The sequence below is a fragment of the Ammospiza caudacuta genome, chromosome 6 (assembly GCF_027887145.1).
Source record: "Ammospiza caudacuta isolate bAmmCau1 chromosome 6, bAmmCau1.pri, whole genome shotgun sequence".
Classification (NCBI taxonomy): Eukaryota; Metazoa; Chordata; class Aves; order Passeriformes; family Passerellidae; genus Ammospiza; species Ammospiza caudacuta.
Genome location: NC_080598.1, coordinates 16,047,084 through 16,073,891, shown reverse-complemented (window position 1 = coordinate 16,073,891; position 26,808 = coordinate 16,047,084). Strand labels below are relative to the sequence as shown.

Here is a 26,808-nt window from a genome sequence, read left to right as displayed (position 1 = left end):
AAATGCAAAAGGAAGAAAGTGTTAAAACAGTTAAGGCTGGACAATTTCTAGGAACTCAGATCACCATTCTAATTCATCACATTTTTGTGATCTTATAAGGCCTATAAACAACAGGAACTGAAATCTGAGCTCAACAACACCTTGCGTGCAAGAACATCATTCTAATTCACTCCATTCTTTTTAGCACAGCATGTCAGTTATTCCCAAATCCCTGCTCATCAGAGCTACTTGCAATACATGATTCCTGGGAAAGCAATAACCAGAAGATGACAAGTGCAGATAGCCCCCTTCCCCATGGAGCAGCATGTTGACCACCCCATAGCAAATAATATTCTTTACAGAAATCTGATAGACAATTTATTTTGTAGCATGTTTTTCTGAGGTTGTTCTGCTTACAGCTTATTCTTAGTGCCCATATATTTTAGTGGTGCTGTGTTAGCATTACCTGTTAGCAGACATTTTTCCCTTGATAATTCCTTCCCTACCTGACACTCCTGGCATTCCTCCTGTTCTCAACTCCTCTCTCATGCACCTTACAGCCTTCCCAGACTGAAACTGAACAAGGAGCTATGCTTTCCTTCTGATCCCTCTTTCCCCCCATGCACAAATCCTGCTCCTCACATTCTCTCCAAGTTTTTCAGGCAGATACTCCCAATATCCAGGCATTACTCTCAGGACAGTGGGAATAGAAGGCATTTTTCCCCACTTCCCCAAGGATGCTCTTGCATTAGATGTTGCTTAAAGATTTTTTTTTTTAATGAATGCAGGTAAGGCAGAGGGTCTATCCTGTAGGAAAACAGGCCATCCAGGTTGTTGTGAATAGATAAGAGAACCTTAACTTTTCAGATTAAAGCCCTGTTTGCCATGGCTTACCTTGATTTAGGAGGATGCTTCAGTGGTGCACAGCTTTAGTCCCCATAAACCTGCTTTCCCAAATCCTCTGCTGCCTTGCTAAACTCCGGATAGTTTTGGGCAGACCATGCCGAGGAGCAGCACAAGCTTTGCTGTAATTCCAACCTCCACTGGGTGCCACTATTGCATAGTATAATGTGCATTTACTGCGGGGAGTCAACAGCCTGGCAAAACTGACTTTTAACTTGGGCTTCCTTGTCGTGAAGTTTTCAGACCAGATGTGGAGAATTATCACTTGGTTTTTATGACCCTAAAACACCACGTGATAATCATTTTAGCACAGAAATACGAGGATGATTTAATTCTTCCTAGATCACTACAGCTGAAAAGCTCTAATGCAAAAGTGCTCAGATTCTTTCCTGATTTTGTGCTGGAATAAGCCTTTCTGCCCTATGTGTGGATCTCTTCCTCCATGCTGACTGATAATCAATTTAGCCCTCTATTTTGCCCTATCTTTTTTAATATCACTGCAGCGGGCCTGGATTAGATGAGCTTTAAAAGTTCCTTCCAGCCCAAATTATTCTATTGTTCCAGCTAAAGTGCTTTGAACACAGCTTAACCAGCACAAGGGGAAAATCCTACCACAGACACCTTAAAAACACTCAGTGCTCTTAAACTGTGTGCACATCCCAAGGATGGCAGTAACATTGAAATACATTATCAGCCCAGTTTTAAATTAATAGCAATTAAGTATTAGCTTTATGGAGTGGATTTAATTGCCATTTGATGGTGCATGGATATCCACAACTGGATAGATACCATTCTGGTGATTTGAGCTGTAATCTAAAAAGACTGAAATTTAATCCTATTAATCACTTTTTTAAATCATGGGCAGAAAAATTCTATCACCTTTGGTCTATTCCACATTATCCTTGCTCTTGTATTTTGCTTCATTTCTTTTTCCCAGGCCTCAAATAAGTAACTAAGCAATATAAACTAATATTATATTAATAAATAAAAATATTTAAATTTCTAAATTCTATTAATATATGCAATAACCTATGGAATCAGATAAATAAATATTACCTAATGGATACTTTGAAAGCTTACAGAAAACATGCAAAATTCTTCCAGGCAAAACATTGATACCAGGAGATTTTCATGCCAGCCTCCCATCCTGGAATGATTTGTTATCCTACTCATTTGGCAGAGCTGACATAAACTGTTGCAAGTTGATGAAGATGAGGGAAGTAGTGTCCCAGTGTTTATGAAGTTTACTTTTGTAACTTGGTCTTTCCTCTCACTCCTCTCAATACTCATAGACAGTGACACCAAGAAGTACAGAAATGTCTACAGTCACTGGCCTTTGCAAGGATGTCAGCCTTTTCTAGCAGAGATCCAAAATACTTCCTTGAAAATCTGATATATTCTGGCACAGGCTTTATTGCAAACAGAAGCTTGAGCAACTCTGCCCAATATTGGTTATATTAAAACAGAGATGGGCAAAAAAAGAGCATGTAAGGATTAATCTGGCAGTCTAGACTTTTCTAAGGCCAGAAGATACAGCAGTAAGAGAGAACAAGACTATCCAATAAAGCAAAGGAAATCAACAAAAACAAACAGCAAGTCGAGTGAATCCTTATCTGACCCACAGTTGTTCAAAGCCAGCTAAACCATTGGCACCAGCAGCTCTACACAGATCTGTGGTGCAGGCCTGGAGGCAACAGGTAAGACCTGTGCTCTGCACCTGGACATTCCTGCACTGCTGGAGACTCAGAAGTGGCTGTTTGTGGCTAAGGAGAAACAGATATTCATATGGCAAGGTAAATTAATAAGGTCAAGAAATTCACGCAGGGCAGGAAATAGAACCTGCAAAAGAAAATGGAAGCAGAGGCAGAATTTCATACTGTTAGAGCAGTTCTGCTCTAGGGCTCCTCAGCATTCCAGCTGCTGTTCATCAGACTTGGCAAACTCTGCAGGAGTGACCATCACCCATGTGGTTGCCTCCATTATGCCTATGTAGTAAATCATGTCAGGAACAGCAACAGGACAAAAGGACTATCTACCCGCTCTTAAAATGGATCTGTGTCTATCAGGCATACCCATAAAGATGTGAAGGAAAGGTCACAGATGGAAAGAAGTTCAGGTTTATAAACCAATTTGTGCTTATCAAAATCTGGGAAATCACTGTTTTTCTATTAACAGCTGAACTAAAAATTTCTGGGTAGCAGAGCCCAGTCCCACTTTAAGCAATTTAGGACACTTTCAAGAATCTAGGATGTATATGGTCTTTCCTACCTCACCAACAGATCAGGAAACTGTCTGTGCACAGCCACCAGGAATGGGACTTGTGCTGCCTTCAGAATTCTTCTGGGCAATTGTCAGGGTATCAGAAGGCTTTAAGCTCAGCATAGCTTTCCAATTTTATTTATTTTTTTAGGGTTCGATATATTTCTTTGTTTTAACTTTCATTTCTTCCCCTTATTTTATAAATTGTAGTTAATCAGGGACTCTGACCAGTAAACCTGAGGATTAATAGCCAATAGGGTGACCAGGAAATTATGTCATCACAGGCAGATCTTTCATGGCTCTTGCTGTACATCTTTATGTGACTCAGTACATCTTTATGTGGCACAGGGCTCAGCTTTGTGAGTGTCCACCTCTGCACTGCCTTCAGTCAGACTGAGGCTGTCACAAACCCTTTTCAGAAGGGGCTCCTTTGAAAATTCAAGATATACATAGAAAATGCTTGTCTCCATATAAAATATAGCTGTACATATAGGTGAGAGGAAAGGATATAAAGTCCTGAGGGACAGAGGGAGCATCTGTAGTTGGTATATTGACCTCTCTGTTGTAACCAAGAACAGCAGTGTAGGGACTAGTAAACACAACTAGATAGTTCTGCTCTACTGTCAGATACCACTGGAGTAATGACAGCACAGAATTTCATGGCATACTGAATAGAAAAAAATCAACTCCTTCAGTGACAGATGTTATAGGTCCCCTATTGAGTGTCAACAAGTCTTCATAGGATGTATGTAAGAGAAAATTTGGCCTCCCTTCAAAATCCAATTTTCTGAAGTGTTCGTGCCAGAAATGCCCATTTTTAGCAACCCAGCTAAGCTCATTTTTAAACAAAGACAGACAAGAAGACATTTGGACTCTGGCAGAGACACACAAGTGTGTCTTATGGAGACACAACAGAAGCTAGGAACAAACATTGGTTATACCAGCTGGCTTGGGATTAGACATGGACTGTCTGTTGGATGATGCATTGGCTGGATTGTCACAACCAGAAAGTAGCAGTCAACTCCTTGGGGTCCAGATGGAGAGCAGTGATGAGCAGGGTCCCTCCTCAGGAGCCCATATTTGGACCAGTACTGTTTGATATTTTCCTTCTATACTGTTTTCTTGTGCTTGAAACTAACAAAGTTTCAAAAGAAGTGGTGACAGTAAAATAATGTTTTCTCTCAGTTATATATGAAGTATGAAGGAAGGGCACACATGTCCAGTGTGACAGAATTCTCAGTATGAGGACATCATGTCAAAAACCTTACAGAAGTCCAGATAAACGGTATCTTCCCTTGTCCATGAATTTAGTCACTCCATCACAGAAGCCATTCAGCTGGTCAGGCAGGACTGGTCCTTGGCTAATATAAGTCACTGTGAAAACTTCTCCACACCTTCTTTGTGAGAACAAAGTGACAAAGATGAGTTCCTACAAAAGGAAAGGCTTCTGTCATCTTGATTCTACTTGCTGGTCCCATGAGGATTCCTTCTTCATCTCAGTTGAAGATCCTTGTCAGACAAGCATATGCGTATGCCCTGACCCATACAAAACTTTCTGATCCATTCCCAGGGACTGCAAAGGAACAAACTGAAAGCCCTCATAAAGGAAAAGCTTGAGACAGGACTGCAAGGGAAGGAACAGTCAGTGAAAGACCTTCTGTCTGGGAACTTAATGATAGGCAAGAGAAGAAAGGTACAGGTCAGGTAAATATACAAGCAATGCTGTTAGATGTTTAGCTAACAGGATTATTATCTTTACCAGAAGAGGTTGTTTTTCCAACAGCTCTTTAAGTGTTTTCAAAGATGCTTTATGAAACATGAAAGTTTTAGTGTAAATCAGGCAGTGTGCCAGACCTAAGTGGTTTCCTGCAAACAAGCCTAAGCAAAAAAGTCCAGTGACACACAAACACATCTCTACATCATCTGCCATTAATTAGTGTTTACCCTTCCCTTATTTTAAGAAATACATGGAGGCTCCTACTTATCATGGGTGAGCTTCAGGTAAGTCACATGGTAGCTCTGAGCTCATTACAAGGCTGGAGTAAGAAAAATCTCACACAATTAACTTCCTTTGCTTTGTTAGGAGCACAGGCAAGACACTTCACCTGAGTAATGCCAGCCCTGACCTCAAACATACATCACAAGGAAAGGATACCAGGTTTCATGTAATTAGCCAGCTGGATTACACTGGGTTTGATTTCCTTTGTTTCTTTTTTACTCCTCCCTCTGGGAAACAGTCAACTCCACTAAGGGCTAATTTTCGGCCAATGTAGCAGAGTCAGAATATTACCACTAGGAAAATCCTGAGTTTTTTGTTTTTATAACAAATAACCCCTTTTGTCTGAGGGTAAAGTTAAACTGCTGAGCACTCATTTAAATCAATCAAGCCTACTGGTAGAATGTTTAATAGCAGCCAGGGCTAGAACTGGCCAACACTGGTGTTGTAAAGTTTCCTACATATATTTTTAACTTGCTTTCTAAAGAGCTTTCTGACTTTTTTGCAGTGATAGGTACTGAGGACAAGGAAGGAGAAAAGAGGGTTTTACCAAATATTTTGACTGTAAATTTGGCAAATATTGTGTGAAACCAAACAATAACCACAAGCAACTGTATAAAATTAAAATTTTCAAAATACAAACTTTTGGATTTCCCTCTCGATAACAATATCCAGATTTTTCGCATTTTGGGAGCCCTCCTTGGACCTGATTTGCAAAGGTTCCTTAGTATCTGCAGCTAGAAAAGATTCCCAGCTTATAGCTGGACTGAATAGTGTCACAGCAGGACTCTTGAAGCCTCCCTGCCGAAGTGTGAGCTCTGGGAAGTGCTGTGGTGCAAGGGCTTGTCAGCACCACTGCAACTGGAGGAAGGGCAGTAGCACTCGTGGGAATGCAAGAGTGGCAGAAGTGGTTTTGGAAAAGAGCCAAGTTGTAAGCTGAACATAAGCTGAGGTTTATGTGTTTTGCTAGTTTGAGCTACTACCAAAAAGCAAGCACAAGGAAGTGGTCAGTTGATTCAGAATATGGATGCTTTTGTGATAAAAACCAGTTTTCTGTTGTGCTCCCACATCCTGTAACCCCAATGTGACCAATATCTATTTCCAGGCCAAGCCAGTGACTTTGTCTGACAGCCTCCATCATGTTACCCTCATCTATGACTGAGATCAGCTCATTTATGAACATACAGGGCTATTTGTTTCCTACTGGAATGACCTAAAGAAAATAAAGATGGAAATTTCTTCTCCGGATTCCAGGAGAAAAAATTTCTTATTTTTGAGAGCTTTGGTCATGCAGTACTTCTGTAAATATAGTTCTATATTAGTAAGGAATCCCATAGCTGCATTTAGATGAATGAAGAAAGGATTTTCTCCTTTTGCTTTTTGGTAATGTGAATCTGAGAATAAGGTCCTTCAAAATTAAAAGTGTATTAACATTTTTGAAAATCAATGTTATGCAAGCAGGAATAGATACACAAAAAGCCATATAGAGCACTAGAAAACTCTCAGAGTTAATAAAGGTGGGAAAATAAACATGAGAGAAGGATTAGAAGGAAAAAGTAATGTTGGTAGTGAATCCTCAGGCTCCAGAGGCATTTAAATCCCTGATGTGCTACCAGATCTCTGCAGAAGGTACCTGCTCTCCTTCCTGCAAAGGTCTCAGAAACCAGTGAGGGTTTAGGTAAGCTCAAGGATCAGCCAAACAAGAAAGGGAAGCCCTGAGCAGTAAACTCTTCAGACTTTTCTATGATCCAGAAAATTCATCCACAATACTGATTCACAAAATCTACAGCAGGATGGATTGGTTAGATCAACTATTATTATTAGCTATAAGTTAGATCAACTAACTATATCTAACTATAAGTTAGATCAACTTATTATTAGCAGAGATTTTCTACTTGTGTTCCTTTTACAAGCATTTTCACTCCTATCTCTCCTTTATCATGGCTACAGATAAGCTATTTAGAAAGTGCAACCTAAACACATTCAGTACATGTGTTTACACCTGGCTACAGATGCAGATATGAGATGCAACAGTTTCCTGGTGAGTGAGTAGAAAAGGTTTATCCAAGTTATTCATCTGTTAGGTCCTTCTGTAAGATCATCTCTTTCCAGATTTCTGCCTCTGTCAGGGACAAGGGGAATCTTTGAGGTCCAAAATAGCTCTCTGCTTGCACTCTTTTTAAATGCTTCAATTGATTGTCATTAATCTCTGCCTTCAGTTTAGGAGCTGAGTAAGCTGTTTCTTTCATCTTAAAATTAAATTTTCCTGATAGATGATGATGATTATTATTATTAGGTAGGGAAAACCCACCTGTTATTTGATGTGCTGGCTTCTGTTCCTTCGGACATCATTCGTGGATAATTCTCTGCCCTGATCACTGTCATCACTTTAGGTAATACTTTAAATTGTTACAGAAAAATCATCATCTGGTGATTTCCAAATTATTTTTCATTTATAAAATTCTCTTAACATCCTGACTTTTGAAACATAAATCTGGAGCTATTTGGAGAGCTTGAAATAAAATACTTAGAGAAATATAAAATCAATAAATAGCATAAAATACTAACAGAACTGACTGCAAAAACCATGTGTAAATTATATGGGAGCCAAACAAGTGCAGAGCAGTAACCTGGCACCAGTCCAAAGTTTCAAAATGAAGTTGGAGGGAATGGCTATCCACAGGCACTGCTCCAAGTTGATCTTGCTCTTTGAAGCGTACACCTCAGTAACCTGGCATAACCTGGGGTCTTTCCTTTTCAGCTTTTAAAATCTATTTCAAGGAAATTTATCTTTTTAAAACAAGAAGGAAAAAGAGATTTGTAGGGTCTATCCTGCATCTCAATTAATGAAACTGAGGTGTACAAAGAGGCAGAGCTGAGGGATAGAGTAGAAGAGTGGTTACTCCTCCTTCAGTAACGGCATCCTGTATGGAAACCAAATGCCAAAGTACACCTCATTCTATCAGCTGTCACTTGCTCTGCAGCCATGAAAAAAGTATAACAGTGGCAAGATTTACTCCCAGAACAGCAGTGATAATACCTGAATGCTGCTGCAATGCCTTCTTCTGATCAGGTCTTGTTGAAACATGGAAAAAACCAAATAAAACAGGGCTGCTTTGACTGCTGTGAAATTTTTGCACGTGGACACATTATCACAGATCTGTGCTTAAGCAATATACCCCTTTCAGTACAGGACAAACTTCACAAAGCCTAAATCTGTGGGTGATGTGGAAAGACTCACACTATAGGGAATGGACTTCAAGTATTCATTGTTGGGTTAGAAGACAGCTCATCTTAAACTGACATACAAATCTATTCATAAATTTTTAATATTAACAATTTACAGATAGATTTTTATGTCAACTCATAGATTCCCTCTTCAACTCCATTGAAAAGGCAGATAAAGTTTATCAAAAAGATCTTTTACCTATTTAACTCTAAAAACTTTTCCTTTGTGCCACAGCACTGTGTTCAGTAGTCAACAAATTAATATTTACTTAATGAAATTTATTGCCATCAGAAATCTCAGTCACGAACAGACCAACAGATGTGCATGTCTGCTGATATTTTTAGCAGGTAGTGGCTCTCTTGTTTTTTCAATTTATTTACCCAGATGTTTAAGACTGAGTGCACATTTGTATGTTTGCAGAACCTGGGCAAGGCCAGATATCTAAATGAGGATCTGCTAATAGACAATAGAATCTGTGTCCTCCAAAGCCCAAGGCAGGTATTCACCAACTCCTTAGCCAAGTCTCACATTGTCCTCCTTCACCAGTATTATCAAAATTCTTATCTTATTGCTACACTTTCTGCTCCTTTCTTCCTCTTTTAAAAACCTATAATATGATTGAAGTGAAGCAAGGTTTGTAAGGAGAGATAATCTTTTATCAGAGCAACAGAAAGATATCTCTTTAAAGCATCAGGACTACAGCAACACATCCACCATAATTTCATTAGTCATTTTAACAGAATTGAAATCATGTCCATGACCTCAGCCAAAGCAGTTTGTGGATACTCTTTTCCTATGGAGATCTGGCAACTTACCATAATCTTGCACCAAGTTGTCTGTCTTTATTCAATTCTATGTCCCTTAAATGAGGAATAAAAAAAACCTTCTTGCTTTCCTTTTTGCATGATGAAATGGGCACTAGCATAAAGTGAACAAATTTTAATCTGCTGTGTAACTGGCAGAAGGTTTTCAACATATCAAATGCTACTTCAGAGATTAGCTCCCAGTTGGTTTTGGGTTTTTTTCTTTTGATGTTGTTGTTGTGAGATTTTTGGGGAGAGGGATGGGGGATTTTTTAAACCTCTTTTCACAGTGTTTCTCGGTATTCACAAATATCACTTCCATTACTTATTTCACCTTAGAACTGCAGGCTGTTCCACCAAAAATGGTCAGATTCTGCAGTGGCCTAGGAAGTCTTGCTGCTCTTGCCTGGGAAGGTGCTGAAAGAGGCTAAACTTACTGATTTCATGTACACAGCTGTGTAGTCAGAGGTAAAACTTGAACCACCTAATACACACAAAGCCAGCACTTGAGGGAGAGCAGCTCCTGCACTCTCAGTTATGATTTAGTGAATCTTGCAGGGGCTTTGACAGAAATGTAATTTGCCAAACACTGCACATTTTTCACTGCCAATTAATTAAACAGTCTTACTCAGAAGAAGTGTCCAGTAAATTAAAGAGCTGCAAGCGTAGAACTTTGCATTATCTAATTGTACCACAAACTCAGCTACTGAAACAGATATGCCTGGTTATCTAAAAGGCTGTGTGAAAAGCAGCTTCATTATGTTGTCCGTCCTGCTATTCCTTAAGTTTGACTTATTTCTTATGTCTTTCTCATTGCTCTTCATTCTCATGTGACTTTCACACTTACCCACTGAGAGCAGTGAGAAAATCCCCAGGTCCAGCTACCAAGGCCACCAACTTTTAGTGTGCTGTGCTCTGTCAAAAGTTGCCAGAATTAGTCTTTAAAATGTTATCCCCTTCTCTCTCAAAATCCAGAAACCTCTTTATCCATCTCTGCTCACTGTTTGTAACTTCACAAGTATGATTTCAAAGCCTGGCTACAAACAGCCATGGAAGATGAGCCAAAAGAGTGTTCCAGGATAAAAAGAAGTGAATTATGCAGACCAGAAGAGTTGATTCTCCAGCCAAAGGGCTGTAAAAGCAATGCATCACTTGAACCCTATCCACCTAAATCATTTCACATGTTTTCAGCACACAAGCCAGTGCTCTGTGGTTTTGAGCATGCAGAAAGTAAGTTTCCAGGCTCTTCCCAACCAGGCAGCTTCACAAATTTCTTCAGTAAACAAACACTGCTTTAGGAAACATAAAAGAAAGGTATTCCTCTTTATAAAACAGCATTAATAATGTGTTTGCTAACATGAGCTGTGAAAAATTCAGAAAGGGTTGTAACACTGCATGTTACCTGTTTTTGTGGAAAGAGACAAAAGGTCTCCTTGACAACTTGATACCTTCCAATGGCTTCTAAAACTCCTGTATTTTGTTGTTATTACCCAGCTTTATCCTGTCTCCCTCAGGAAACAGAATAATATGAAATTTGACTCTCCATGTATTAAAATTAATTTTTGAAAACTATGGCCATTTTGAATTTTTTTTAATCTTAATCATTTGAGTTCTTGAACTCAACTAATTTTAGAATAAAATAACCATTTTTATCATCTTTGAGACTATCAAATCCTTGTTCTGAAATGACTAAAATAGGCCATGAAAATTTTTCATCTAAGAAACCCTAACACAAAGCTCTTCTCTGAGTTATAAGGGCTGACAGGCTGAGGCAGAGATATGCACTTTCTGAAACTTTCTCATTCTTGGAAGTCCTGTAAATAAGCCTTTTGCTACAATAAAAATCAATATTTCCCTGCTTCTCAGAGAACTTTCACTTCTTAAAAGAAGCAAACAACTTGCAGACATGCTTTTAAATGTAGCAACCTAAGAGTTTTCCCTACCTAAACTGGCAATCTCACATACCTTTTCTAGAAGAGATATAATATTTCTCCTAATTAAGAGAATTAATGTTAATATTAAAATATTAATATCCCTGGCCATTCTGCAATTAGAATAATGAAATATGAAGGCAGCTAAATAGTTCATTCAGATCAGGAAAATTTTCCATCTCTTGCACTGTACAAAGTTACTTCCACTGTATATGAGGTACTATAAAAATTAAAACATTCACAATTGTGGAGCATTCCCATGCTGTGGCAATGAAACTCATGGGCCACCAGCTAACTTTTACATTCAGCCTTTGAATTAGTGACTTTACCTTCACACCATCCAAGCTCTCATAATCACACCATCCAAGCTCTCATAATCAAAGCCTTCTCCATAATTCACAGAATAGTTTGGGTTGGAAGTGATCTTAAGGACCATCTACTTCCACCCGCCCCTGCCATAGGCAGGGACATCTTCCATCAGAGCAGGCTGCTCAAAGCCTCATCCAACCTGGCCTTGAACACTCCCAGGAATGAGACATCCACAGCTTCTCTGGGAAACCTCTTCTGGTGCTCTACCACTCTCACAGTGAGGGATTTTTCCTAACACAGAGTTCTCATTTCTGTCTCACCCTACACTCACATGGACTTCAGGGGCTTTAGTAGCTGAGACTTCACCTGAGACAAAGTTGCTCCATGATTTTAACTGAAGTTAATGTCTGAAACTGAAAGTTCAAAGTGGTTAGATCTGAATTAAGCAATCAACACCCAAAAACTATGAATAAGTTGTAGTAGGAGGTTCTCTAATATACTTTTTACTTCATTCCCCAGAAAAACTTGTTTTTTCAGCAGTATTATGGACAGACTGCATTACCACCATGCAGAAATTATTACTGCATATAAGAATATGGTTATTCTGAGGCTCAGACTGGGTTCACAGTGACTAATAGATTTTTAGGTCACTCATGTTTTAGAAGTCTTCATAAAATTCATATATTTTCCCAGCCACAAATAATGTACACTTCATACTTTCTTTACCCTTCCTCTACTGGAGGCAATTTGATTTAGTGTGCTTTAAATGAAGAATTCAAAGTAATTTTTAATCTATTCTTTGGCAATTTTGGTTAAAGCACAATGATAAAAGCTGTGTCATTTGTTAAAAAGGTTCACTAATGAAAGTAACAGTTGTTGTCACCAGTGTCTCTGGATTATCTCCTCTTAATGAGCTGATTCCAGGTGTCTTGCTTTCTGGAATAGCTTAAATAATCTAAGTAACCATACTCAGCAGACTGTTAAAATTTAGGCAGCTGGCTGTTTGTAAAATCATCCTGGTTTTGTGGCAGTTAACCCTTGATCCAGGTCCCAGCTAAGCAGCATTTTTTTAATGTGATAACATTTCACATGCACAGTAAAAAAATGCAGTACATTGCACTGTTTGCTATTTATTTCTGAACCAGCTCTGCAGTTCTTTTATTGCAGCAGGAAGTTTATTGCCACAGAAGCCTCAGTGAAAGACCACAAAACTGGGCTTCAGGAGGGCAAAAATTGGAAGGCCATGCCTTTTAGTACCACCACCAATAACTTTTGTACAGACAGCCCTGAAACAAAGAAACTGCCACAGATTTTAGACTTTAATAAGGCTGCAAGTCACCAAATGTGTGGGAGAACCTTTGCTCAGACAGCTCTGCAAAACAAGGACCTAATGTATGCTCACAGGGGTAAGGCCTGAAGAATTGCTTTAGAAAAAAAATCTATTTAAACACAAATCCCATTTCCAGGCAAGGTTGCTCCATGTTGAAAACCAGATCTGTTAGATTTTCTGTGTGTCTTCATAACAAAAGCATTACTTGAAATGCAGCTACTCCTAATGCAAATTGCAGGATATACATCACCAAGATCACAATTTTCACTTTTTCTGAACCTTAAGTGTCACTAAATACACACAATAATCAATCCTAACTCTGTGCCTCCAACTCTTCTTGCTATATGGAGGTGAATTATGTTTGCAAAACATATTCGTGAAGGCTCAGATATTCTTTCTCCAGAACCCCTAACAAATCTAGAGAACCAATCTCCTGCTACATCGCTGCATTTCTGTCCTAAACTTCAGAGCAGGACACAGCCCCAGGTCTGTCTGCATGTGCAGCACTAACATTGTTCTTCAGTTTCAGTCATGCTCAGCTTTCCCAAAACTCCTTTCAGTTCAGAGTTTAGGGATTTTATCTATTTTCTCTATTCCCAACTACCTGTAGTACTTATTGTGTCTGTATAAACCCTGGAATGCACGGATCAAGAAAAAACAACTTTTCTAGTGCAGTGAGCTTTCTCCTAAAAATGCTTGAGTGCCACAAGACACAGATGACAAAGTTCTCTTGGGTACAGGGATAAACAGCTACAGGAATAATATGTTCTGGTTGCTTTGCCAGGGTCTCACCACTCCACTCTAAAGTAGGAAGCTCTGACCAAATAATGATCTCAATCCTGCTGGCATCACACTGGATTACAAAATTAAAGTGTATCAAACAACCAGACACTGACAAGCAGGTTGAAGCACCTTGAAGCACTAAAATTACCACTTGTTGAGCACAGCTTACAGAGAACATTTATTTATGCAGTCCTCAGACACACAATGAGACTATTTCTTCACCATTTTTCTACTTTAATTGCCTAATTTGTCACTCTTGAGTTCCTGGAGCTCTGCACTTCAATGTATAGCAAAGAGTACTAGTATATTATCAAAATTCAGTAAAGTATTTGCAAGTGAAATAATTGCTCCAAAATCCCATTTTGACCAAGCGATTTTACATCACTGTACACAGACCCAACTAGATTCACTGAAAAGAAGAAAAGCTAATCATTGCAACAACTATCTTATCACTGCAATTATAGCAAAGGCCAGCTTGTTTACCAAGCTGATAAAAAGGTGATAATGGCTTTTTCCAGTCTGATATATTTATAGATGTGTCACTGGGAAGAACAAGAATGTGGGGGTTTTTTTAATTGAAAAAAATGCTTTTTTATTAAAATAGGCAATTTTCTACATCTTTAGAAATGAGCACTGAATTGGCAAGTTCAAAGAGCGTTGGATAAATAAATAATATTCCTGATGTCTTTAGTAATTAAACACTGCAATTACTGCAGAAAGAGTACCACACCCTTTCAGTTCACCTTTCAGATAAGTGTTTCATAAGAAATTACAGCACTTGTTGCTTTCTTTTAAATGGTCTTTTAAACACTAAAATGGCTGTGCAATCTAATTTAAAAAATACAGGGGGGAAGGCTTGCATAGGGGTTTTTTTGTTTCTTTTAATCTTGATTTGCGTAATCTGAATTGCTCAGTATCCAAGTTTGGGTTTTTTTAAGTGAGGTTTCTGTCATTAAAAGCCCAGTTCAAATTGCACTGATATTTTAATGCACTAGGTGGCATAATGATATTCATACTAGAGAAATTAAATCATTCACCAGCACCCAGATACTTTGTTGGATAAAAGAAGCCACCTTTTCTGGCACATAAGAAGTCCTGTGATAACTTCTGTAATTAAAGGACTGCTAATACTTTTAACTCTCTTTTGTGTTCTTCAGAAGAGTACTTCAAATTTTGAAAGAAAAAACTATTCATATTTAAAGATGATTTAAGAATCGAAAGCTCTTAAAGGGGTTAAATCTTTTAAACCCTGCTCCAATCCTGATTGTGATCAAGTTTACTCTGAACAATTTTATTTGTGGCCAACTTTAAAGCAGATCAAAGAAACTTGAGCTTGAGAGTGTTCACTTTTTCTGGCACTCCTGTTCCATCAGCTTTGATATGGGCACGTTAAACACGTGTTGATGCTGCCAGGAATTGGACCTGGTGACTTGAATCAATCTTTTTCATTTCTACCTCTATTAACTCCACCATTATAATGGACATAATGAAAGACACTTTCAGACTGAGTCTGGTGTTAGTCTGAACCAGCATGATGTCAAAAAAAAAATTAAGCCATCCTCATTTACTGTAAACTCAGAGACTTGCTTTTTGCTGCAGGTGTTCTGTCACAGTTTACTTGAATTCAGGGAAGTAAATTACAAGATATGTCAGTGTAAAGGGGCAGTGAAATCATTTATCATTAACTTCAAGAGGCCATTATTCAGCTGAGGAAGATGACTCTTTTATGAAATACAAAAGATGAGATCATGATTTAGTGACCAGAACTGTTCATTTTCCAAAACATAGCAGTACATAGAGAATGTGAGAAAGGAAAGGAGCCTAAGAAGTTGATATCATTTTCTTTGGATAATGTTTTGATGTTGGCCACTGCAGTTAAAAGTTGCTTTTATGAAAGCTGCTGCTGATTAGCAGACACATTTTTGATTGACTAATGACTGTATCTGTCCCACTTCTTTCTTTGCAACTACAACTCTCACAAGCTGCAGCACTGCCACAAGCAGGAGCCCTATCAGACCACCAGGAAAGGATTTAAAGAGGTATAAAGCCTTCTGTATTTTAAGGATGATTTGAAACAGTAGAGTTTCTAAACACTTTAGAAACTCCAGAAAACATAATTTCCCTAGTTTTTCTTCTCCTTTTTTGATGCAGTTGCTAACATGTTTACCTGTTTTACAAAATTATCCCCACTTACAAAGCAAATTTGTGCAAAGATTATAGGATAATGCTATTGCTGAGATTAATTTTTTGAAGACTGAAGATGTGTTCAGCACAGAAAAGGTGTGTATAGTATGGAACACCAGTATTAAACACCACCAAATCATCAATTTCTGCAAGAGATTAAAGACAGGGCTTCTCTATTTTATGACGGAGTCAGTAAGGAACCCTGAAGCTCCTACCTTTTCCAGCTGGTGCATCCCTTCCTCTACACAGCAAATTGATGCCAGCGTTCTCAGGGTCTGGGGATAAAGGCACCTGAAACAATCCTGGCGACAGATCTTGAAGAGAACAACAACACCTCCTTCCTGCAGGGGAAAAACAGCCATCAGGACAGTAGGACTAAAGGTTCCCCTGGTATTTAATCAAGATTGGGATGGGGAGCAGATTCCTTTAGTAGTTCATTCAAAACAGCCATCAGAATAACACCAACAAAGAGGGTGTTAAGCTCACACAGAGAACTCAAGTGGATTAATGCTTGTACACTAAGTGATGAAAAAGTAATACAACCTCAGCAGGAGGTGTGCTTAAGTGATTGTTCTTGATCTCCTACCAGTTACAAGCTCCATTTAAATTAAACCTGACATTTCTGCAAAAATTACAAAGAACCATCAATAGGTGGCAATTAGAGTAACATTTAACTGACCCTTCAGCCATGTTATTAGTATAAAACAGGTTTTTGTTACCATATATTTCCTGTTCCTCTACATTTCTGAGCTCCACACAAAATTTGTTTAGTGCTAGAATTATGAACAGGAAGGTCATATGTTTGAAGAGGTACTGAAAAGCAGGTGGAAAGAGCTGTCAAGTTCTAAACAGATACAATCCAAATCTTCATCCTCTAACAAATAAAATCTGCATCCCTAAAAGTTTTTCTTTAATTACTATAGTGACAAAGACTTGAGTACATATTGGAGTAGCTATCCCTAATTAATTTCCAACACAACTTGTAAATACAAGTTTTAGCAAATGTCATATAACAAATATAAATATTTAAATAAATGCCAACAATGTTGCACTTCGTGTGGTGGCGTTTTTAAAATTATTTTTCATTTCAAAATGTTGTGCTATCAGGTAGACTACATATGTCTTTTATGATGTAGGATCAGACATTTGGTGAAGACAAAAGCATTTAAATTATCGATGACAGATGAAAGAGCTCAGTCTAAAGTGTTCAGATTACAGCAGTAATTTAAAAATAGTTGAAATCATGGACCAAGTGAAAAGTACACCCATTTTTAAAGTCTGTTTCACTAGACTCTGTTTAAAAATATTTTTAGATTCACAGAAATAACCTATTTTTTCCTCAGCCATTTTCTCCTCACCATTATTTGAAAGCTCAACAGGTTATACTGACTTAAAACCCTGGGCTACAATTCAGCCTTCATTCATTTTCAGAATTCTATATTTTTGTACCAGTTTTGCTTGAATACAGTAGAGAATAATAGAGGAAGCAAAGCCCTCTGTTCAGTTTAACAAAAAATTTATACCAAGTCATATAGAATTAGACAAAATTAACTCTTCAACGTATTTTCCAGAAAGAAATTTCATATCATATCTTTGCACAAATATATGGAATTTCGGTGGCATCAGTGAAAACAATAGCCTCACTGAAATTTTTTAGGAGTAAAACTTATTTCTGGAATTGAAGAAGCATTCATGTGTCTGTTATTTTATATCTTATACTGCTATAGAAAGAATAATACAGAAAGATATTTCTGAGCCTTTAAATTAAAAAAGAGACAGTAAACTAACAAAAAAGTTTCAGTCATACTTTTCCTTCCACAAAAGGTTACTGATATTTCACACAAGCAGTAATTAAATTATCTATTAAAAATATAAGGAAAAATATTTGAAAAATATGTCAGTCCTAAGCCAAAGGTAACAGTTTTGTTGGGATCTTTGCTTAAATTTCATTATCAATTTGAATTTTCCCACAGTTCAATTGAATCAGGGATGATCTGACTCTGCTTCGGCCATAATAAGCAGAAGTTTGTGGATAAATCTAGTAATGATCAAGTGATGTTGGCACATTGCTTTAAGCCTTTTCTATGCCAAATGGGTGCCCTGATTTTGCCTTTGATGGACAGGAAGTGATTTATCACTGCATTTGTCAGGAGGAGATCTGTACTCTTTATTTTGTGCCCCATGTGCCATCACTAAGCTGTAAAATATTGACCATGAGTAATGAACTGAGAGATGTGTAAGTGAAATATTGGATGGGTGGCAAATACTGAGCCTGATTCCATGGCTTGTCAAAACCAGTCCCTTCACTGGGATCAGAGCATTTCTCAGAATTTATTCACCTTTTTCAAGATTCATCCCCTGTATCTTTTGCAATGATGCCAAACCATTCCATCTGACAGAGACATAGACAAACTGGTCCAGTAGGTAAACATTCAGAGGAAGAGAGAGACACTTGCTTTAACATGTGATGAACTACTTCTCTCCTATATTGTATTAACAGGAATTCAACTTTGTGGGAGGCTTTTCAGAAGGGTTAGTTTTAGGTAATGAAATCACCTGAAATACAATCACCAAAACTATGTGGATTGAGTGAATAAAGAGGGGAAGCAAAAAGACAGCTAATTCTAAGGTGGAATATTTTGTGGTTTCAGCCTGAAATGACAACAGGCGCAGTAAATACCCATCAAGGCTTTGACATTTATAATTATCTGACAGATGACCTCCAAAGAGATCTTCATAGTAAACAGTTGCTAGAAAAGGAACTGGCATATAAAGAAGGTAAGGAAAGATGCATTAGAAGCTTCTCAGAGCAAATGATCAGCTGTACAGACATAAGGAATTCCAATAGTCAAGTATTCTCCAGGGGGGCTGTTATGAGGTATGAATATCTTCATTTTTGTTTCTTTCTCTTTTACAAGCCTATTATCACAGCCCTCTGTTCAGTACAGTTGGAATTGGACTCTATCATCAGTAAAAGGTTTCTGGGTTTTTTTTAATATTTTCTTTATCACTCCATGACCTATTTATTGTAACTTGTAAACAGATTTTTACAAATCCTTCTGCTTGTTACAAATCCAAATCTATTTATACCCATTTGCTCCAAGTAATGCTAATTTTCTTATCTTGTCCATGCTACTACTCATTTTTGTTAGAGACCTTAGGTTTGATGTCTCTGACAGCTAGTGAGAACTACTACTGGCTGCCAGGGTGAGTCAGCAACATGAGTTTTTCACAGCAGATTGCAAAGTTACATGCTAAAAAAGAAAGTGTCAAAGAATGCCTGCAGGTGGAATAAAATTATGGGTGATGCTTCATCATAGAGCATTTTATTTTTTTTAATTTCTGTAAAATATTAGCAGGGGATGGGGGAGAAGGAGAGAAATGACTGAAACCTTTACCAAACTGTTAAATGAGAGACCAGCTCCTGTAATATTGTAGCTTTACAACACTATCTCGGTTCTTTTTTTTTTGCATCTCCAGGACTGGTGTGCTTTAGGGTTGTACCTTATAGCTTGGGACTGGAAAAAACCTAACAGCAGTGTTCCACAAGATCACACTTTGTCATGGAGAGTAAGACTTCAAGGTTACATGGAAAAATTTTTGAATTTCGCTTTCATGGTAAACAAATAATCACTGGCTAGTTTTTATCAAGGATACTATGGCAGCTCTTGAGGGAAATATGGATTTAATAGAAGCTTTTGAGATCTTCGCATAATTTCAATCCTTTTTCACCCTCATAATGATTGAGAACTATTTCAAATTTTGTTGTTGCGGTTGTTTATTTTTTGTTTGGAAATCACCCTGAATTTTTACTGTCACAGCTAACAATTCATGTCATAGCTAACTTGAGCCAGTACCCCTCTCTCCCTTTCTGCTTCAGAGATTGTGAAACCTGCCACAAGTGAAACTTGAATGACAGAACAAGCAACATTTATGTGCTATTTGGTCAAAAACTGGAAACTCCAAAAAGCCTGCACACAATAAATAAAAGCATATTTTATTCACATTGGGAGCTTTTGGAAAGGTGCAAGTTAACCTCCAAAGCAAGCAAAGCTCAGTGCTGTTAAGTTTCTTTGTCTGAACAGAGCTCTTTTACCCATTTGAAATTGTGGTCTGTTAGAGTTCCTCTGCCCCCTTGGTCACTGATGCAGGGAACTAAGGCAGTGCAGAGGGGGAAGGATAATGGTCAGCCTGGACAAATGCATTTCCCAGTGCACAGGGCAGGCAGAGGCACAGCACAGGGGATGCAATCACCACTGTAATTTGTAGCCAAACTCCACTTAGGGTTCTTTGCACAGGGGGATGCATTTCCTCTGTTGTAAAACTGTGGCACACCCAAATTTTAGCAATATATTAGCTTAGTGATTTATGAAAGGTCAGACTTCACTTCTGCTAAGTTAAACTCTTATGGAAGCCATGAAATTACAAAAAGCCCAAGACCAATTTCCTTTACTTTGTTAATTCTGCACTACCTCAATATTCAGCATTTTAACATTGTTTTTGGGTACCACTGAGTGGAGCTCAAATACCAATTTAGAAAAAACTAAATCTCTCAAGCTGTTGACAGAATCCATTACAGGTTTCCAAGTCTGACTTGTTCTCAGCCTTCAGAACAGAGTACTTTTTATGGTGTAAATATCCATCTAAGGGTACATCAGAAGCAATTAAATGCTGCTGTCTAACCCTGCCTCTGAGTGGGACAAGGAACTGGCACAGCAGTAGCTGGGGGAAGAGAGGTTTTCCTCTTTCTGCATGCCCTGTGGTTGTGATTATCCTATCCTCCACAGGACACCATGTCCCACCATTCTCACTTCTTCAAGATCCAAGTGTCCTCAAAGGTGCAAACTCTGCAGGGATTTCCAGTATCATGGATCTTGACAGAATGACTCATTTATACCAAAAGTTAGCACCAGCTACTCAGCAAATGAGAACACACACTGACAGAAGGAACTGCCATGATGGGTCTTTTATAAAAGAATAATAATTAATGCAAAGTATTAAAAAATTTACATCTTTAGTAATATCTTCAGCCTCCCCTACACACAGCTGAGGTGGTCTTGCTGTTTCTCTGCACAGTCTGACACAGTCCATTGTAAAGTTTCTCTCCATTTCCATAGCTGGTAGTTAAAAAGTACTGTCAAGAGAGACACTACAAAAGTTCCCAAAACTATGGAGTGATAATACCTCAGAATGCACAACGAAAACTGCAACTGAAGCAATACTGAGAAGCCTGTTGGAGCTGACCATCCTATGGAAGCTGCTTGAACAGGTATTGGGCATTACTAAATTAAAAATTGGGGGGGGATGTGGCCCTCTTGAGAAAAAACCTTCTAATGCAATAGTTGGGGTGGTAAACTCTGTAGAGTATGACTTGCAAAAGCACCACAAGAAGAGAAAAATGCAGTTTTTCTGAATAAATTTTGCTTCTCTTTAGTGGAATGAGTTTCTTGTTTTGCCAGTCTGCTTTGGGTTACTCATGGATCCCTTACCTTGGCTATGATGCGGCAGAGGTGAGCCCCTTCCTGGGCAAGGCTGAACAAACTGCTGATGGCCGACTCTGTCACGTACAGGCTGCCAGAGAGCTCTATCTGCCTCAGCAGGTTCTGGGGGGTACAGGACAAAACAGTGGGGCAGTCAGACTGACAACACACATTCCTCATTGCATTTGAGTAGATGGAACCAAGGACAAGGATATTTAAAAATAAATATTAACAGAGTAAGAAAATGGGTATGTGCGTAAGAACAAGCCGTATGGAACTCTCCAGCTATTTGGTACATATTAATAATATTTAGTTATTGTATTTGATTCTGGGATTGAATCAGAATTTTCAGAAGGCAACTAATTTAGTTTGTGTAGAAGCTGAATCATATGGTGATACAAGATTTCAACTTTATTTATAAGAAATATTGCTACACCCTGTCTTACACTACTTTCTAAGGGTCTGCTTTCATTACTACTCTCAGTCAAAATATCACTGACAAATAGACATTCTTATAAAGAAATATAGTCTATTTCTCCAATGTTAAAAAAAATGAAATATTTTTTAATCTTTGGAACAAATTGTCTTGCTTTTGCATTTGTGTCAATGCAGCTTTAGAGAAGCACAGCTGTGAAAAGAACATGAAGTCCATTTCATTTTATGTTTCTGAAAAAAGACATAGAATCGCTAGAGTAATTTAATTCTATTTCCTATGAGGAGGAAGGTAAGCATTTTTGTATTTAATCCAACTTTGAAAGAAATGCAAGGAAGTATCCCATGTTTTACAGTGTTTTTTATACAAAACTCAATTACCTTGCCTTTAAGAGGCTCTGTTCTTCCATCTTTAGCATTAGAAAAATGCTCCATAATAATGCATTAGAAAAATGCTCCATAAAAGACATAGCTTAAGAGTTCAAAATTTGATATGAACCTATCCTGAATTAAATCCTGATACACTGATTAGAAAAAAGGCTCTTTACACAATTTAAGCTGAAATCTCTCACACAGACACTGAGTCTGCTTCAGAGCAGCAAATAATCCCCAGACATTGAGGTTTTATGACAGAAGTGGGCACACAGCCTGACTGAATGGCTCAGAAAACTGTTCATAAAAAAATTTATTAATGAGTTCTATATCTTTCAGTCACACAAATACACATAAGATGAGGTGGCATCAATAATTCCACTCCCTTTAAAGAAGAAGGGAGAAGGATTTCAGGTGTGTCAGTAGGTGCCAAGATGCCCAAAGGCAGAAATATCAGCAGGGAATAACTTCTCTTCAGACTGAAATAATAAACATCTTAACAATGCTTACCTACTCACTGAATTTGAAATATGCAAAGTTATTTACACACTTCAACTCATATGTTTCATGGAGTTCTCATAAATCCCAACCAAAGAGCATTTGGAGGTAGCTGGTTAGTTTGACTGTAATTCTGCAAATATATTTTGGATAGTCTCACCTCCTAGTAATAACCCTTTAAAACTTGAAGGGATTTTTCTGAAACCAACACAACTTCTTTTTTGCCATCTTAGCACATCAGAGTATGCTAGAGTTTAACCAATAGCATGCATTAATTTAGTTTTGTAATAAATGCTTTTTAACTATTTGGGTTCACTAAACTTCTCCTTTCTTCTTTTTCTGCTGAAACAATACAAAATTTCAGCATAAAATCACCTCTAAAACATGGACAAGTTATTTCCGTAGAGTTATATTAGGGGAAGGGGAAGGGCCAAAATAGGTTGGCTAGACTTGCAAATTGCAATTATTTCAATAATGATCTAATGGAAAAAAAATAATGCATTTTCAGCCTCAGAGTAATTACTCAGTGTATTTCACAGATTGAGAATCACAAAATGGGTAAGGTTGGAAGGGACAATCAGAAGTCATCATTTAGATGCTTTGAAAGAAAGAGACATCAGGAAAAACAAATAACATGGTGAGCCAAGAGATCCTTCTGTTTGGGATTTGAGGTTATTGGAGAATTTGAGAATGTGAACACCTAAATCTCATTGCAACATATGTGAGTTCTTGATCATAAATTTGTTGAAAATTGAGAGCTGTAATTGTAATCCTCCTCTTAATCACAGAATTATAGAATGGCTTGAGTGAGAAGGGGCCCCTAAAATAATTTTGTTGCCATCTCTGCTATGAGCAGGGGCCCCTTCCAATAGATCAGGTTTCTCAGATGCCCCATCCAACCCAGCCTTGGATCCTTAATGGATTGTTGCCCTCACGATCCAACAATTTTGGAAGATCTTTTTGGTTTGGAACTTTTTAAACTAAAAACTAACCTGTACCTCTTGTGTTAAAACCAGCTCTATCAACTGGCCAAAATATTGGGCCACGGTCGTGAGTGTTTCGTTAACACAAGATTTCATGGACTTCAGTATCTCTTCGTCTTCAGTCTGTAAGCACCTGAAAAGAAAGATATGAGAAAGGGATGAAGGAAAAAAAGACGCAACAGATGATTATCAGAGGTGAGCCCCTTGTTAACCACAGTATATAACTGGAATTCAGCTGTTCACAAGGATGTTTACTTTAATCAAAGCTTTGTCTACAGAGTAAATACACCGTGAAAGTATGGACACTACTGAATAATTTTGAGATCCCAATTTACCTCACAGACTGCAGGCAAATTTTGCTGCAGATGCTGTGTATTTATACAGTGCAGCACTGCTCTTTGCCTCTTATGCTGATAGTTTCACTCTTGGATGCCTCCATTTCAACTGCTCCTGTGCATACCCACCCATTTTTCATAATCAATATATCAGTTATTTTTGTTTCTTTACCTTCTTTGTCATAGTTTAATGATAGCAGGATAAGGATGAAGCAAGAAATGTGTGCCCTGATGAGTTAAACAGTATAATCAAAAATAAAATTTGTGCCTGTCTACAGAAAGATACATAAAGCACCTTTACAGAATTAGAACAGTTATCCTGTAGCCAGTGATGTTTGGCTGTAATTGAAGAAATTCTATAAAGATGGAAAACTTTAAACAATTCAAATGAAATAAATACTTCCTCACAGAAACACATTAATTTCTATTGTCAAAACATCTTCCACTCAGGCAGGCCACTGTAATGGAAGACATAGTTTGGGTGATCAGCCTCTACCTGCACACAGGTTACATTTTCAGCTCTACCTGTCTGTCAGACACCTATATCTTTTTTGTCAAAAAAAGACAAGAAGGGAGAGGTCTGATTTAGGGCAGACACTTAGATTGGAGATCATTATTAAATCCATGTGTCTTATAGTAAAATATAAAACACAAATGTGAGCACTGTGGGTTTGGCACAAAGCAATACTGCTACAAAAAATGTTATTTCCTGATAATTAGATGGTGCTTTTTCCCTGATGATATCCCCAAAACAGCATGACTTGCACAATGTTTAAAGTAAACAAAAAAAGAGTGATTGAACTGTGCTGGAGGAAATGGGTAACTTATGTTAGAAAGCGGAAATAGCATGAGAAGAATTACAGAGAATTTATTTTTCAGCCTCAGCATCCCAGAGTGCAGGGAGATGAGTAAATCTACAACTACAATTTGAAGGAATGTGTATTTTTTTTTGTTTGATTTACAATACATGGATATGTTCATACAGGAACACAAATCTCAAGGACAAGTCTCAAAATCCAAATTTCCACACCAGCTGAAATCCTGACTCCACAGAACTAGAAGGGAACTTTGTCACCAATACCTGTCACAGCCAGACTTTCTCCCGCGATGTCTAAAAGTCCTGAAAAATCCACTTGTGTGTAACTTTGTGTCTATATCAGACTCCTTGTGCAACAGCAGATACCATCTTTCATTAGAATGCAGTTTGGGTAAAAGCAACTCCCTTCATCCACCAGAGATTAACATTTAGAAAGCCTTGCAGAGTTACAGCAGCCTAGTTCAAACAATTGAGGGGGTGCCTATGGCTTTGTGCTGCTCATTAGAAGTTCTACAACATAATAAATCGGCAAAATTAATATTTCAACAACAAAATTTAAGTTACCTTTCTGTGAATGCTGTAAATTCTGAACACTTGTCTATTAAGAGTTTTTCAAGCTGCAGAGAGAGCAAGAGAAAATGGTTTTAAAGTTAAATCCATACACACAATTGCTTTACAGAAATAAATAATCCTTGTTTGTTAATTGAAAACACTCTCAAAAGATATTTCATATGAGCACCCTTCATCTACTTTTCTGAATAAAACTGGCAGAGATAAAACTGAGGTTTACAAACAAAAAATAGCATTTTCCACATTTTAAATGCAAAGGAACTCACAGATGGGGTGTCAAAATACTGTAGTTCTGTAGTCCTCAAAAGCAAAACATTTTTTCCATGTGATTTGTCAACATTATTAACATTCAGAAAAGCCTTTGATAAAATAGGACCCAAAGTAAGTCAAGAAGACTTTCATTGCTGAAAAGGGATTGGAAAGTCTTAAACAAGGGACCAGTACCAGTATGTAAGAATTTCTTACAGATTGTTTAAAGCAAGTTCTAATTATTACAATAGAATAAAAATTCAAAAAGTGAGAGAAACGCATCAGGTAAGGCATCCTCTCACCTGGTGCATTTCTTCTGAAGAGCTCCTGGAGGAGGTGTTGTACTCGTTAATCATGGAGTGCACGTGGCAGTTGACTCTCACTGTCATGCTGTGGACCCTCTGCCACCTGCTCTTCTCCAGCTTCTGAGCAATCCTGGTCAGCTCAGTGCTGATGATCCAAGCTCTCTTCAGCAGGAGCTGCAAGTTATCACAAGTGCTGTACTGTGAGGAGAGGATGAGTTCATTTTGTTCATCCTTCTCAATGCTGATGGGCTTGGACTGGAGAATGCACATACATTCACAGTCTGTCATCAGCTTCAGGTCCTCCATCCATCGCTGAACAGAGTCCACCTGGATTAGGTGCATGCTGGAAGGCAGAGAAAGAGAGGGAAGAATAAGGTAAAGCAAAGCAACCTTAGAATAACCACCAGCAGCACCATACAGCTGCACCAGCTCCTAGGCTGCAACTGATTGACCAAAGGCAAATAACTGAACAAGCAATTTGCTTGCAGTAAGTAACACAGTGACACATTTAGCTCTTTATCCCAAAAGCAAGTTCTGGGTTTCTAATCACTTTTATGCCACATACACCACTATAAAATTATGTTTGAGAAATCAGTGGATATTAGAGATAAATAAAAAGAATTTTTGATAATTTTTTTTAAGAAATTGTTTCTTGTACTTTCAGAGTTTTATATGGGAGAAGGAGCAGAGTTATGGGTGTGTTTGCTTGTTGTTTATGGGACTGTCAGGTTTTCTAGACACTTGGCCTATCAAGTGCTTAAAATAAAATTCTACCTTGCAGCACCTCTCCAAAGCCCTTCCAAACTTATGCAGCCAAAGCAAGACAGTGAATAATACTGCAATATCTGTTCCATGTCATAATCCCTGCAACTAGAGCTGGATTCTACTCCCTGATCAGACTTTTCCCTTCCCCCTTATTTCTCACTGTTCCCTATACATTTTGCACACTGACTTCCAAAGCACATTTTTACAACAAATATGATGTGAACCAGCAAGGCTGAAAAGCTCCTTGACGAGTGTCCCCTGACACAAGGGCAGTGAGCCTCCATTTTGTGCCCTTG

General features: G+C 38.1%; 1 protein-coding gene across 1 annotated transcript in view; it reads right to left on the bottom strand.

Annotated features, from left to right (window-relative positions):
• INSC (INSC spindle orientation adaptor protein) overlaps positions 1 to 26,808 on the bottom strand; it is a 119,584-nt gene that overhangs the window by 29,514 nt on the left and 63,262 nt on the right. Inside the window, exons 3-7 of the mRNA XM_058807395.1 lie at positions 25,745 to 26,090; positions 25,188 to 25,240; positions 23,481 to 23,604; positions 21,196 to 21,309; positions 15,922 to 16,047 (exon numbers count right to left, since the gene is read on the bottom strand). Of these exons, the coding sequence (XP_058663378.1) occupies positions 15,922 to 16,047; positions 21,196 to 21,309; positions 23,481 to 23,604; positions 25,188 to 25,240; positions 25,745 to 26,090 (763 nt within the window). The remainder of the gene's footprint in view (positions 1 to 15,921; positions 16,048 to 21,195; positions 21,310 to 23,480; positions 23,605 to 25,187; positions 25,241 to 25,744; positions 26,091 to 26,808) is intronic.